The 15,835-nt window shown below is 43.8% G+C and overlaps 1 protein-coding gene across 1 annotated transcript in view; it reads right to left on the bottom strand.

Moving 5' to 3' along the window:
* Positions 1 to 14,662, bottom strand: part of tbc1d1 (TBC1 (tre-2/USP6, BUB2, cdc16) domain family, member 1) — a 70,332-nt gene extending 55,670 nt beyond the window's left edge. Inside the window, exons 1-2 of the mRNA XM_083764456.1 lie at positions 14,482 to 14,662; positions 12,450 to 13,132 (exon numbers count right to left, since the gene is read on the bottom strand). Coding sequence (XP_083620582.1) covers positions 12,450 to 13,085 — 636 coding nt within the window. The 5' untranslated portion in view covers positions 13,086 to 13,132; positions 14,482 to 14,662. The remainder of the gene's footprint in view (positions 1 to 12,449; positions 13,133 to 14,481) is intronic.
* Between the last annotated feature and the right edge of the window lie 1,173 nt (positions 14,663 to 15,835).

Raw genomic sequence — 15,835 nt, 5'->3', positions numbered from 1 at the left:
AGTTTAATGCAGGGGTCTTCTTCTTTTTTTCTTCTTCAGGCCACCGTCCTTGGCTCTGAGAAAGAGACAAAGCAGGGCCAGGGGAACCCCCACTATAAAAGTATTTGCATAACATTATGTTGATTGTTGAATATTAAAGTTTTTTGTGAGAAAGGATTTCATGCAACTTGCAACAAGAGGCTCACCTACTGCTCTATGTATTTCTTCTTGATACTGTGATGTTTTATATGTCTATTTATTTCTTCTTGATAATGTGATTGATACAGAGGACAGGGCACAGACCTACTGTATTAACTAAGTCAACCATCTAGGCTCATGCAAAAATGTTTTAGCAAACATTAACATTACATGATAATAAAGAATGTAGAACTATGAATAAGAATAGGGCCTATGAATCACATCCCTATATTCTTCTCTCTCCCCACCCCCCCCCCCCCCCCCCTCTCTCTCTCTGTCTGAGCTTGTTTGACTGCATGTATTTGTGTGCTTGCGTGCATGCGTACTGCTAGCATTCAGTCTTTTGTGTTGTAAAAACAATTACATGGCATATCTTTAACACAACATCAACCCAAGTGCTCCATTTGAAAATTACATCCCACCAATCCTTTTTTTTGCAGTTCTTGTCTGTGAGGCAAAGCCCAGGCCTCCATGCCTCGCCAAATTGGCTGTGTATCAAACCGAAGGACAAAAAGCAGGAAGTAGCTTAGCTAAGCAGAAGTGGACTCATATCAGTGATGTAATTCCATGTGACAGTGCAGACTGGAGACCAAGGTTATTAGAGACACAGTGAAATAAAACTAAACACTTGGTTGGTATTCAATTATTATTATTACATAAGTGAAATAAAAAAGAAATGTCAATTTGGTCAAATTTGTCAACATAACCATGGGAGTCATTGATGCATGTTTATTGAGACTGGAATAGCTACACATCGGTGAGTCAATTGTATCCAAGTGTATTTATCTGTATTAAACAATACCTACGCGGCTCCGCTGAACTTGAAAATCTTGCCCCTGACAAATAACCACATTACTGTATAAAACATGCAACCAACAAACTAATGAAAACTAAAATAAACCTTTTTAAACAATAAAAACTAAAATGAATTTAACTGAAACTAAATTGCATCAAAATAAACATTTACAAAAAACTAAGTAAAAAATACAAAACTATACTAGTCTTACAAGAGACACAGTTCCAGACAGTCAGCCGTGTTGAGTCTTGCCTGGGCATGGGGTGTGTTCACCTACCTGACTGGCACACTTATAGCTACTTCATACTGTAGAAATCAGTTATTTACAGCAACAAGGTCGATCCACAAAGTAGAAATTGGGCTTTAGGGCTTTTTCTCTGCATCTAAATCGTGTTCCTCAGACAGGGGCATCAGGTAAACTCAATGTTAAGTAGCTTTTTGTTGAGCCGCAAAGCCTTTGTGAAGCTATTGTAAAGAGGCTGTATGTGTGCGTGTCTGTGTGTCACTTTGTCCGCAATGACAGCTTCGTCATCAAATTACAAGGCCATGAAACTCTGTGAACTGTATTCAGATCTCTACCTCAATATGCGACATGGTGTAATTTGGTGGTGAAAGGTCAAGGGTTGGCAAGATGTTCAGCCTCACCTCTAGGTTGTAAAGAAAAAGAGAAGGTCCGATCCATACACCCGATGGTCTTAGCAGAAGCAGAAAGTAAACCTTGCCGAGCCATGCGGCCCATAGAGCAGGAGTCTATCTCCCGTTTCTGTAGCCTGAGGCGGCACATGATGTACAAGTTCACCCTCTGGACATGACGCTAGTATGTCGCAGGGACTTACCCCAATAAATCCAACCCTTGATGCTGAGTGCCAAGCAGGGAGGCATTGGGTGCCATTTGGTATGACCCGGCCAGGGATCGAACCCCGACCTCCCAGTCCCAGGGCGGACACTCTAACCACAAGGCCACTGAGCTCCAGAAGGCCGGAGAAGCCGAAACGTTTTTTTTTTTTTTTACCACTATGTTATTAAATTATTTTCTCTTTTTTGATCCAGCACCCGTTGAAATGTTTGGATGTGCGTGTCGTGCACCTCTTGATCAAATATAGGGTGCCCTTATTCTTTTTATTATAACACGAGAATAACAGGCAGTTATAGCGTTTTACACTATCAGGTCACCTCCAGAATTCTTATTACTCTATGGAATGAGGTTTCGTCACAGTGTTTCCAATTTGAAGGCCATTGTATAAAATGCAACTCAAAACATTGTTTAGAATGCATAGGCTCGCTGGCTGTTGAAAGCCGAGAAGGAACGACATTGCCCTTGTAGATTGACTGAGTGAGGAGAAAAGCGACAGTGAAAGCAGTGCATTCTTTTTTTTTATCTAGATGGCTTTGCCGAGTCAGTGAGTGAGATGTTTTGTTTGTTACGGAATGGAAAAATAGCAATAGGAGCAAACAGTCTGCTCTGTACTTTTGCCTGGATGCAGAGAAAATGACGAACGCCAATTCTCAGGAATGGAAAAAGTAAAAGGTCTCCTTCGAGTCCTTATGTCAACACAAATGCTGCAGAGCAAAAGGACTGAGAGCCACAGAGAGCTTTTAAAAGGCAGCATAACAGGCATCCTCAAGGCTTCCGAACTAAGATCTGCTCGTTTTGAAGACGTTGAGGTTCACACATAGGGCCTAACTCCCAAAAGCAGGTGTAACATTCAGACAGTGATAATATCACATTCATACCATGGATACAAATATGAATTGATTGCAGCATGCATTTACCGCCAGTAAATGCGTCATGCAGTGCATGACGTAGTCCTGTTACACCAAGTTTGGCAGAATACGTGTGTACTGTGAGAACCGAGAATGCGTATAATTTCTAATCCAGTTGGTCCCAATCCCCAAACACCTTAAATTAATCCCATCTCCCATGGCGATAAACCGCCAGTGGGCTGCCTGCTTTGTTGTTTCTAGAGAAAAGGCCAAGCTAGGAAGTGAGGGAGGATAACTCAATAACGCCATCGCTGGACTGGTGTCATTTTTTATTCTTTCACCCACCACTTTTACAAGGTCACACTTGCAGCAGCAGCAGCAGCTGCAGACATCCCTTGGGTCGTTTAGGATACGATCCCAATGGGCCAATACCTCACATTTTAACCACTAATCCAGTAACTTGTTTACTTCCTGGCTGCATCGCTCCTGTCCCAGTGTCATCAGCAGCCAGGTTCCACCATGATTCTCCCATTCTCTCCCATGCTTCTCATGGTCACAAATCAGCAGCCTCCAGCTCACGGTGCGAGATCACAGTCTGCCTTGTGTCTGCTGACAACAGACCTCTCTCTGTTTAACCTCTTTTCTACCTCACCCCTCTCTCCTCGCCCTTCTACCTCCTCTCATAACTTCTGAACAATTTCATCCAGCAAACTAAATATTTTTCTTGCCCTCTCCTCCCTCTTATCAGAGAATACATGGGGTTCACGTGAAAAGAAGAGAGGCAGTTAAGTTCTCCTTCTTTTCCTGCAGTGTTCTGTGTTACATTCAGGAACTAGTGTAATCTTGCCCCATGACACTGTCATCCCTGTCGTCAAGGCAACGTGTTTTAGTTGAGCGCTGCTCCTTAACTCTTTGGTGTGATGTCATCAGTGTCTTCTTTCACTGCTTTTCCACATACATTACAAATAAAGTATATATAAAAAAAAGAAATCTTTACACATCATAATATCTGACACCCTTCATTGTCTCCACCAGGCCGAAGGCATGGGGGGAGAGTATGTTTTGCACTCCGTCCGTCCGTCCGTCCGTGAGCAGCTAATCTCCGGCACCATTAACCCGGTCGATGCCAAATTTTGCACACACACTCCCTGGATGCCAACGATGAACCTCTGCCCCAAAATTTCCAGAACGGCCTGTTATAGCGCCACCAGGAGGCCGCTTTGTGCAAAACAAGTTTTTGCACAGTACACCTACAGATTTTGTCCAAACATCGCACAAATTGGTACACAGTCTCTCTAGTTCACATCTGGCTTTTAGAGCGCCACCAGGAGGCCGACTTTTGTAAAACACATTTTTGGATATTACTCCTCCGGATTTTGTCCAAAAATCCCGCAAATCGTTACACAGTATCTCCATAGTCATGTGCTCAAGACGGATGTGTCTGATATTTCATATTCCATCCTAATTGGCTAACATTGGCTTTCAAATTTTGCAGGATTGGCCTGTTTTGAACAAAAAGCCTCAAATCATGAACGCAGCGTGCAATTTGACGTGAAATCTTTCACGCACAATCCTACTAGGCTGAGGAATATAGCCCACCCATTTCACATTGGCCTGTTATAGCGCAACCAACAGGTGGATTGTGCATGCGTGCGATCAACACGGATCTGCACCATTTCCCATATTCCATCCTGATTGGCAAAGATTGGAACAAACAAACAAAAAACATGTTTATATTACTCCTAAACATTCCTATCCTCCTGGTGGAGACCTGTGCCCAGAAGAGCACTTTTTCTAGTTACTAGTGACATGTACAGAAGGCATTGTGTATGTTACGTTTTAAGTCAATCAAATCAAACTTTATGTGTCTTGTGATGGGCTTACATCTGTGTCATATGACACAGATCATACGATTTTCCATACTGGAAAAATGTTTAACCCATTCTCTCTCTTGGGTTGGAGGGAGGGATTGAAAACCCAGAAGGGTGGAGAGGTGTTGCCCCTCTAAAAGAGCCTATAAGCTAAAACACACAGTGGCACACAAGCAATATCTTGCTCAGTAGACCAATGGTTAGAAGAGGCAGGCCTGGAACAAGAAGTCGGTTGGACACGGCTATGATCTGTGACCGTGACCCATGGACATCAGGACATGGACTCTAGGGGAAGAACACTTGGCATGGTGAGTCGCACAGAGTAGGCACTATATAAAGGAGACTACTGTTAGTGTAGTACTGGCCTCTAAAACTGGGAAGTTACATAAGAAACACAAAAGAGAACTTCCAATATAATGCATTACATTGTGCACTGCAAACCTCTCTGGGTGTGTGTTGAGTCAAGTGCAAGATTAATGATACAAAGTCTTGATGCAATGCACTTGTGCATTCATGCTTAGTGAATCCCTGCAGATAAAAGTTGCATTTAGATCATATGACCCTGACTTATTCTGAATCATTTCCTTTTGACATTTTGCTCTCTAGTAGAACTACAGTATTTATTTTTCAGAGCCAGCAACTAAGACTTTCCAACCAACCATGCCAAGACGTGATTGAGTTACCTATGTGTTTCCTATATAATAATTTAATTCAGTAGTACTGGTCCACAGCAACAACACAAATATGTAATTTAGCCAAATTTACAAACTGCTAAACAGCAAGGTTGAGGATGTTTTGTAATATATAGACTATAGGAAAAAGAAAATCATATTGATCCCGATCCACATCTCAGACTTGGCTCCAATGAGGAAAATGTAAAATAAATAAAACTCGTTTTCGAAAGACGAAAGTCGAAACGTCAGTCAATCCTGTGCCAAACGATAAACACATGCAGACCAGTCAAGTGCTCCAGCTTTATTTTGTTTGGGTAGTCTCCTGAAATGCCCACTGCCCAGGCATTATATAATTTCTGAAACATTCTGTTTGACTCTGTTCCACAGACGATAAACATTGTGAAAATAGCAGATCTAAAAGCTCACACCGCCTCGGTGGCAATTTTTTTGCCCCTTTCTTATATTATTTGACAATTTGGCCAATCAGTTTTTATAGTAGTTTCTTTGTTCAGTACTTTTGATGCCGTAATGAGCAGCTTTTATTCTAAAAATGCCTTAAATTGTCACTTCACTGCTATCTGGGGACCCCCAAATATCCTGTGGGGACCCCCATCTGCGGGAGCTCACCCAGAGGTTGAGAACCACTGGTCTAAGACATATCTATGACTCCAAAATTGGACAAGGCAAATAATGGAGGCCTACTTAACTTGTAGTGTGCATACAAAAGCCCAGCGCTTTGTAAAAAAGCAATCTATACAATGCACACTTGCACAGTTGTCTGTTTCATAAAAACATTAAACTCCATAATAAAAACTTAGACCAAAACCATAAACGCTGCTGTAGCTCAATTCTGAAATGTTTAAGTATATGATTAATTTAACAGACAAGCCATGTGGCACTGTGACAAGTCACAGAATGTCCCTGATGTTTGAAGATTCTGGAGCCATACCAAATACATAGACACAAAGTTGTGAATTTAAAAGGCGAAGGTGAAGGAGAAAGGTGAATATATGGAGGAGAGGGAGGGAATCATTAAACAGGGAGTGCCACTGGGTGACGGAAACAACCACAAGAGTCCAAGGCACTGACGTCAGTCTACTTGTGCTGAGAGAGAGATAGTGAGAGAGTGAGACAGAGAGAGACAGAGAGAGACAGAGAGACAGAGAGAGAGAGAGACAGACAGACAGACAGACAGACAGAGACCTAACGGAACAGACAACTGAGAAAGAGATGAGGAGCTCATTGAAATGGGATGACGGTTACAGAGTGTGTGTGTGCGTGTTTGCGTGTGTGTGTGTGTGTGTGTGAGCCCCCTCTCACAGGTCTGTTGTCTGAGAAGACAGGCAGTGCTGAATCATTGTGGACTTTGACTGTTGGGGGTATATTAGGACAGCGAAGGAAGGGGACTGAAAAAACAGCCCCAACCTTTTTATCTCTGGGAAATCAATTCAGGATGTCGAGGTACATTCATTGTAAAATGACAGCTGAGCTGGCAGATCCACGGCTGACAGACAGCAGAGTAACTGGACTAGACTAGGCAGTGGTTAAGACAAGGCCGAGATAGACATTGATTGAGAGACTGTAGGGTAGTACTGTATAATGCAGCAAAGACACTGACTGGAAGACTGGAACACAGGAAGGTATTTCCACTTAACTGACCTGTTTTTACAGGCTGAGGAGTGATGGTCACATGAGCGTACAGTAGGTGGGAGGTGGTCACATAAATCAGAGAGGGAGGGAATGGATGTGGAAACTGGAAAGCATGTGAGACCAGACTACTGGGTTACCATAGAGCATGGGAGAGGAGGGCTCAGCTTCAAACGCATGCATGATTTTAATGGGCTGAGGGATGAGGTGGCATAATGGTAGCGGTGTCGCCTCACAGTTAAATGGTCCTGGGTTCAATTCTCTTCAGTGTCATCAGCGCTCATAGTACCCCATGGGGTTGGCGAAAGGGCCTTTCTGTGTGTCGTTTGCATGTTCTCCAAGAAGAGCTTCTTATACTGTAGTGTACATTAAAATGTGTACATGCTTTGCTATTGATGCGACGCCATTCAGAAAAAGGCCTTCTCATGCAAAGCCCAAAATAAATGATAATCTCCATTAAAAAATATATTTGTTTACTAGGGAAGGGCACAATCAGAGGTGCGTGAAACTGAACATATAAATGAATGGGAACTGTGTGTATGCATGTCTGCACTGAGAACGAGAACAAGTCTATGACTAATCTGATACACAAACCGACACTTTTCCTCCTGTTCTAAAAGTGCACCTCTGGCATGAGTACAATGGGTTTAGAGGCGACATCGCCTGCCCATGACTCAAACGTGCACACACATTTGCACACACACACAAAACAACACCACAGTGAAGCCATCTGGATTTTCATCTGCCCAGCTTTAAGAAAATAAATAAAGCATCCTTGTGTGTAGTGAGGCCATTCACAACAACACACGTAAAATCACATTTAGAAGTTACAGTAAGTGAAGAATAAAGACTGAATGACACACCTATGGTAATGTCACTGTCAGATAATTAAATGCCATGTATCAGACAACAAACAAACTGTAAACAATAGTCCAGGCTACACTACAGTTTAGAAACAGAAGTGAAGATATGAAAAAAACACACACACACACACACACACACACACACACACACACACACACACACACACACAAACAGAAGTGTGGTGGTTATGGAGTACGTTAGCCTACAAGCTTTGACTGACTTCAGATAACAAGCAGTAATGTTTTAAAGCAAGAATGAAGATTGGGCAGGCAGTGGAGTAAACAAAGTAAAATCTAGTTTTTCCATCTACTAGGCTAGTCATAGGCTAGTCAGTGGTGACTCAACCTTTCAAACCCCCTATAATAATCATCCTATTTGAACAGGGGACCCTCCCCCACCCCCACCCTGACAAGCACTTGAACTGTAAGGGGCATTAATTACATTTTGTTTGACTTGGTTCCACAGATAAATATTTTGAAAACAGCCGATTTACAATGTGAGCTTGTATAGATCGACTATTTTCAAAGAATGTGCCCCTTGATTATGATTTGGCCAAAGTCCTAATTAAATTGCCACTTAACGGTCACTTGGGGACCCCCCAGGGCCAGAATCATGTGGTCCGACCCATATGTTGAGAACATCTTGGTTCTCAACATGAACCACTTGGTTCTCAACTTCTCAACATGCCATAGCAGTGATAAGGAATTATCTACAATCTCAATTATTCCTTGTAGAATCTATACATTTAGTTCATGCACAGTGAAACTGAACCAGTGTTTCTGTTTCACTGTGATGAAGATGAACTGTCATGACTCATGATGCTATAGTGTACACAAGATGACAAGTTAGCCTACACTCTTGCTTCAAGTAGTATAGGCTGAACTGAATCTATTCTTGAGTCATATGCGACTCTCAAGATCAAGATGATTCAAGATAATAAATCACGCCATGTCGACAACAATATCGACTGTACTGTACTATACATTATAATGCGCAATCACAATCACTTGCCTGGAATGCTCAAAAATGTCTCCTGCTACCATGCCGCACACTAGCACAGAAGCCGTTATGTTTAATGGTTTAACTTAACTGTGGTAAGTTTTGGCAAAAAGAAAACCAGACAGCATTCTTTCACATGTCTAGACTTAAGTTCGTAACATCCTTTCTATCGTTTCCCTATTGAAACGATACAGACAGGCATCACTAACATGTGAAATTGAATAGCCTGTCTTATAGCTGTCTAGCCAAGTTAAGCAAGAACAATAATGATTTGCCAGCGCGTAGTTAAACAGCTTTTGTCGCCACATTCAGTGAAAGTAAGCGGGAATATAGCAAACGTTAGCTCGAGTCGATAACTTCAGTTGAACTGACTGTTAGCAGAATAAAATAAACACAAGTCGACGAACTGCAACTCACATCTTTCTGCTCGGGCTTAACACTGAAGAGGTTGAATGATCGCTGTAGTCGCGCTTTCATTCCATCCGACATGAACTTTCCCTCAGTAGTTTACTGGGTACTTTACAGGAGTGTGTGTCGTTGGGTTTTCAAATCAATGGGACGTCTATGCTCCTTCCTAAGTTCCTAACGCCGTGTGGGGATCCAATGCGGAGAGGAGGAGAGGAGAGGGGGGCTGCCGCTGCTGCTCAGTTCCTGTCCCAGGGCAGGCACTCACATTTGAAGGCGGTAGATTTCAGATTAAAGCTACATCATGACATCATTGACATGTAGCCTATGTTTATAAGAGCTACGTTGTTATCTGGTAGAATGAATGTAAACACGATTTTCTGACTTCCGCTATAAAACCATGCAGACCCGCAATAATCTCGACGAGACGTCATGACTAAACATTACCCAGCCAAGTATAAACTGAACAGCAACTTGTCTTGAGCCTATTATAATGGTTAACGTATTGGGTAAGGTTACAAGACAAGACAAGACGAAAGGTGTATATTTTTACAGGTTTATAGGTAATTTGTCAATTAACTGGATTGAAAACTACCCTGAATTCAACGCAAATGGCGCCTTATTTGCGTTGTTTTCTCTTTCTTTATTATAACATAAAAAACAATAAAAACCTGAAAATAATTTAAACATTGTTAAACTTTGTAACAACAGCGTCACCTCGTGGTGATTTTTAACATCGTCCAGCACTTGCTTGAAAATAGGGGGAACCCACACTACAGCTCCTCTGGGTAATCCTCCTCCCATGGTACTGGCAGTGGCTGCAAAGTGGCAGGAAGTTCTTAACCTCTATATGGACTCGAGTATTTAAACTGGAATGTTGACTTTTTCCAGTTATGATTATTTTTAGTCTATTACAAGCAGATAGCAGCATGCCTTACATCCCTCACCCTCTTGTCAAAACAACAGACTCCCAAACATCAGAGAGTCTTCTTGAGAAAACATCTCCACAAGACTACGGGGAGCAGTTCATTATTCCCCTGTTTAGGCAGCTAGAGGTTCGGCCTCACATCTACATTCTACACAACAGATCGGACTGATATTCCCAGCCCATACTGTATATATATATATATATATTCTATATTGGAGAAGTTGTACCCAACACATGGCAAGAAACCCAAAGCCACAACAGCTACGTCGCTATTGCAACACCCACAACACCATCTTACACACTACACCCACACACACTCACACGGCAGTGACGTCACACACTTACCTTCGCAGTGTTGCAACGCTATCTCCTCCTATCGCGCCGAACGCCAAAACTCGACACCACCCGCCAAACACTGGCACTGGCACTGCCACCAAAAATGCCTCCCGTCCACACTCACGCCGCCAATGCATTTGTTTACTACAAACATTATCGCCCGAAGCACCCACACCCCCGGAACACTGTTGCCCTTTCACCACGCTAAATTTGCCAGGTCTATGCAAGTGAGCACAAATTACATGTGTACAGACAGAAATCATGTCATGCACTTAGAACATCTGGCAGACAAAGAGAACATCTGTAACTGTAACATTATTTAGTCAACAAATGGAAATTTCACAGATAAGTATTGGGAGGTGGATATGTTGTGTACAATCAATATCTGTCATTGTCATTCTCAATGTCATTCTTAGACAGTGACCTGTGAAAACAGCTTGTGTATACTCAGGGGTAAACAACAAAGCATCTTGGCCTGCGTGACTGACAACATTTGAGGATAGTTGGCATACAGCACACATGCAAACACACACACACACACACACACACACACACACTTGTGGCTGCATTTGTGTATGTGTTCATGTGGTGTGGGTGTACTGTGACTGAGCCAGAGCAACAGGTGGCCAGCCCAGGAGAGCCTGACATCATTATCACGTTCTGGGAGGGATTACTGAGAAAGAGAACAGAGAGAGAGAGTACACTGTAGTAGAGTACACTACCCTCCGCACGCATGCACGCACACAGTAGTTTACAGAGAAACCAGGCAGGTTCCATATTCTGTTATAAGACTTGTAACTTACTAGTCTCTCGCGCTGTGAATGCGAACGAAAATAAAAGCCTGGGTACCAAGGCTACTCATGCTGTCATGTCAAACCAGACAACTGTTCCTCAGTTCCTCAATCTTCGAATGCTACAGAGAGACGGTAAAAGTCATTTCCATTCACAAAAAATCTATTTCAAACATATTTTAGAATTTCCAGATAGATAGGATTCAACTAATTCCATTCTCAGTAGCACAAGGCAAAACAGAAGTGGGAGGAGGCATCCACTGTACTAACACTAACCTACAAGTTCATTGTATGCCCTTGTAAGTTGTACTGTAGGACAAGCTCTGAACCTAGTACTCTTCGCAGCGGTACTCTTCAGACACAGTGACACACAAAAACAAAAATGTGACCGACTAGTGGACGACTGTGTGTGTTTACTTTGCATGTATATGTGTGGGTATGCCATTAAGTTGTGCAAACACAACCTAACACTTGTTATATTTACAGAACAATATTATGTGCAGGCTGCTTTTAAAGCAGTGCAGGCATTGCATTCCCTGCACGTCGTGCCATTGGCTTTTCTGAGTAAACAGTTTTGTGCTAGAGCAAGGTCATCTTGATGTAAAGTTTTTATTTATTTATTAATTTATATTGTCTTTCGACCAGCTAATATCCTGCAGGTTCCCCAATGTTTAGTCTGTCCACATTCAGACTGGCATCCTTGGTATTTTGGGCATGGCATGATGGCACACAATTAAATCAAATTTAAAATCTCCAGACTAACTTGGACACCAGGTGCAATGTAGAGATTGTGTGTCTCTATGGGGAAAAGAGGTGCATGATAAAATCCTCACTGTTAATCACATGAACCCTATTCTGGGCATGGTATAATAGGCATAACTGACTGATTGACAAGTGAAGAGATTTGGTGTAGACTTGGAAAAAAGGAGGCCGCCAAATACAGATCCCTGAGGGAAGGGAGGGACAGTGATGTACTGTATGCGGCATAACCATGTCACTATACAGTATGCACGCAATGTCACTCAAATGCGGTATCAAACATACATGCACCGGTTTTGTTTGTAAAATGTATGCTCCGATTCTTTTTCTCTGGATTCTTGAACTGATTCTATTCGAACTTGAAGCCACTAAGCCTTTGGGCCACATGTACTGTATGTATTTTGCACATACTGTAATGTCTAAACTAAAGCCCTGTTTGGATAAAGCGTGTGTCATAAAGTAGTATAAAACCATGTCATAGCACCCACATCCACATACCTTGGTACTGTCCTGAAACTGGAAGACGTAGCAGGCACAATGGTTCTGATCTCTGACCAAACAGCCAAAGCTACTGGGCTCTTGGCTGTTGTGGATGAGCTTGGTCACCCTGTGTGGACGACACTCAAACAGCACCGTGTGTGACAGAGGATCCCAGGTCGCGCCCTCGGCCATCATACACGAACAGCGCACGGTCGACGCTGACACACAGAGTAACACCGGATGATTCCTCATCGGGAGTGTGGCCTGTCCTCCACCCCCACTGACACGTCCAGCTCCACGCCCTGCAGCTCGACCCCGGGCATCCGGGTTGATATTGGGTGACTGAGACCCCCTCCTGATCTCAGCCACCACCCAGGGAAGCATGGTCATGGTGGTCAGCGTGTCGACGGGCAGGGAACCGATCAGCGTCAGTCTGTATTGTACCTCATCCTCCTCTTCCCCATCCATCTCCTCCCCAGGCGGGACGCTTGTTCTAGCCCCGGCGGGATGGAGTTTTCTGGGGCACGGACTGGAGGATGCAAGGGATGAGCCTGACCGTTGGCTCAATGTGAGGTTAGTGGGTGGCTTCTGAGAACTCCCAGGCCTGAGGACCTCATCTCTGCTGGGTTTCACCTCAAAGTAGAGTCCCTCCATGGTTGATGAGGATGGACGAAGAAGACTGCCTCTACAGGCAAAAACACCTGTTTGTACAATCAGAACATTCCACAGCATTAGTGGGCAGAGGCTTTAGAGAGAAAATCCTTGTACTCTACATACAAAGGTAAACATGATGTTATTTTTTTTATTTTACCAAAGAAATTAAAATCACACTCGTGTGAAGTGAGGGGCACCTTTGTTTGCTTTTGTACGTCATGGGGGCATGAATAAGACAAACATAAAAAGTCCATAGATTTCACTTAGCTGCCACAGCCAAGCCCTTACTCCCTTGGCTGGGGTAGATAGATATCAGGCTTATAGGCATCAGGTAAGGATACTCTGCCTTTGGTTGTGGTCCAGACTGAGTAGAATTGGCACTAACTCAGAGATACTCTATCCAAGATCTTGTGTCCAGCGCCTCAAACTACCATGGCCCAGTATGGCTCTGTACTCAGTGTACTGTTACTAACTTACAGTGAGTCATTTGGAGGTCAGTATGAGGAACTGCTCTGGATTTCCCACAAACAACATTAGGTAGGCCACTGACTAGCGCCCAGTCTCAAGGAGACACACACACACACACACACACACACACACACACACACACACACACACACACACACACACACACGATTACACATTTATTCGTCTGTATGGCACTTACACCAGTGTGTACCTGCACTATCAATAAACATAATTCACCTTCTAGGCTTCTAATAACATAATGTATAGTAAAGTAATACTACTGTTTTTTGTTGTTTTTTTAACCCACAAATGGCACATAACACCTGCCACTAAAAGTCAACAGTGCACACTGCACAGTAGCAGGCGACATTCACGGCCAATGTCACATGAGACAATAAAGCTTCATATCAGTGCAGGTCATTATACAATCTATTAAATCTACATGTCTTACCTCTTTTGATGTAGCTTGCAATGTAGAGATGATAAAGATAGTATTTTATTTTTGTATCAGAAGAAAAAGTAGCTACATCCTCAAACTGCCATAAGTGCCATTTCCGAGAAGTGATTTGTATTATCACAAGTAGCCTACGCTGGTATGGCTGCTGCGATAACTATGGGGCGGAAATCAATGACAGAGTGCTCAGTGCAGTGACTGCAGTCAGGTTAGGTATGCATCCCTCGCGGTACCACACAGCTGTTCAGCTGTTCCCATGCAATCCCAACTCTGTGCAAATAATTTAGCAAGTAGGCTAAATGTTATACACAATGCAGTATAGCACTGCCATGACTGTGGTACAAATTTAAGTACATGACAGAAACTTAAAATAGCATCTAACATTAATGAATGAATTAATATTAGTTGTGTCTTGCTTTTAACCTTCCGTCATATCGTATGGTCATGGTGTATACTGTATAACATTAACCTTACCTTAAGTTTTCCCACAGACACAAGACGTCCTTTAATAATTCAGTCAGTGTTGAAATGAGGACCAGAGATGTTTGTACTCCGTGTATATAGGCTACCGTGTCGGGACCGAAGTCACCGAACACGGAACACACACTGCAAAACAACCCTGCTGCCCGTGGCTCTCCCGTGCGTAGTAATGCTGTGCGGTGGCATGGAGGCGCTAAATATAGTAGACAGAAAGAGACGGCCAGCGACCACTATAGCAGCTCTACCCTCCCTCTTCTCCCCTCTCCACTCCGAGGAAACATGACAAGTGCATGACGGACGCATGTGTTGCTGCTGCTGTAGCAGTAGCAGCTGTAGATGGAGAACTCCCGGTCAACACCGACCTTGACATGAATACTGTACAGTGTACAGTACCATACAGGGTACAGTTACCAGTATGTTGCAGTCCCTCATACACAATGTGACAAAATGAAGCCGAAAATGACAACATGTATAGTCATTGTGATTGTGTAATGCTGAGTAGTAAGAGGAACTTATTTGAACTTGAAGGAATCAGCAAAAAATTAATGTGAACCAACCATTTAGGAATTAGGATGTGAACAATGCGGTGTGGCAAGGTTTTTCCACGTGGTGGCGCTGCGCCCCTTTTATTAAACAAACTTAGGAAATGACAGCAGTGGAGAAATTGAAAGGCTAGCTTTAACCTAATCATAGGAGGCCTATAGCTATGTTTCACCAGTTTCAATTGAAACAGGCCTCCACCCTCATGGGGGGGCATCCACCTTCAGGGGTCCTCCACCCTCAGGGGGGCCTCCACCCTCAGGGGGGCGCCTCCACCCTCAGGGGGGGCCTCCACCCTCAGGGGGGCGCCTCCACCCTCAGGGGGGCGCCTCCACCCTCAGGGGGCCCTCCATCCTCAGGGGGGCGCCTCCACCCTCAGGGGGCCCTCCATCCTCAGGGGGCCCTCCACCCTCAGGGGGGCCTCCAGCATCAGGGGGGGGGGTCCACCCTCTGGGGGGCCCTCCACCCTCAGGGGGGCCTCCAGCCTCAGGGGGGCCTCCGAGCTCCAACTGAACGTCAGGCATCAGTCAGTCACCCCCCCCCCCCCCCCCACACACACACACTCTTGGTCCTCTCTTTCTCCCACAATGTTAACGTTAATGTTACACCTATTTTATGTTACTAACTTGCAGGTTAATGTTACACCTATTTTATGTTACTAACCTGCAGGTTAAAATGTGCAGAATTGGGAGGTAAAGGGGAGACACTTTAATTGTGAAGGGACGACAGGATGAGGAGAGGTGTTGTTATGCTGCCATTCCGACATCCCCCCATTCCGACATGCCCCCATTCCGACATGTTGACATTC

This window comes from Protomyctophum parallelum (assembly GCF_964188405.1).
Source record: "Protomyctophum parallelum genome assembly, chromosome: 5".
NCBI lineage: Eukaryota > Metazoa > Chordata > Actinopteri > Myctophiformes > Myctophidae > Protomyctophum > Protomyctophum parallelum.
Note: the sequence above shows the minus strand (reverse complement) of the source record. Positions and strands in the feature narration are given on the sequence as shown.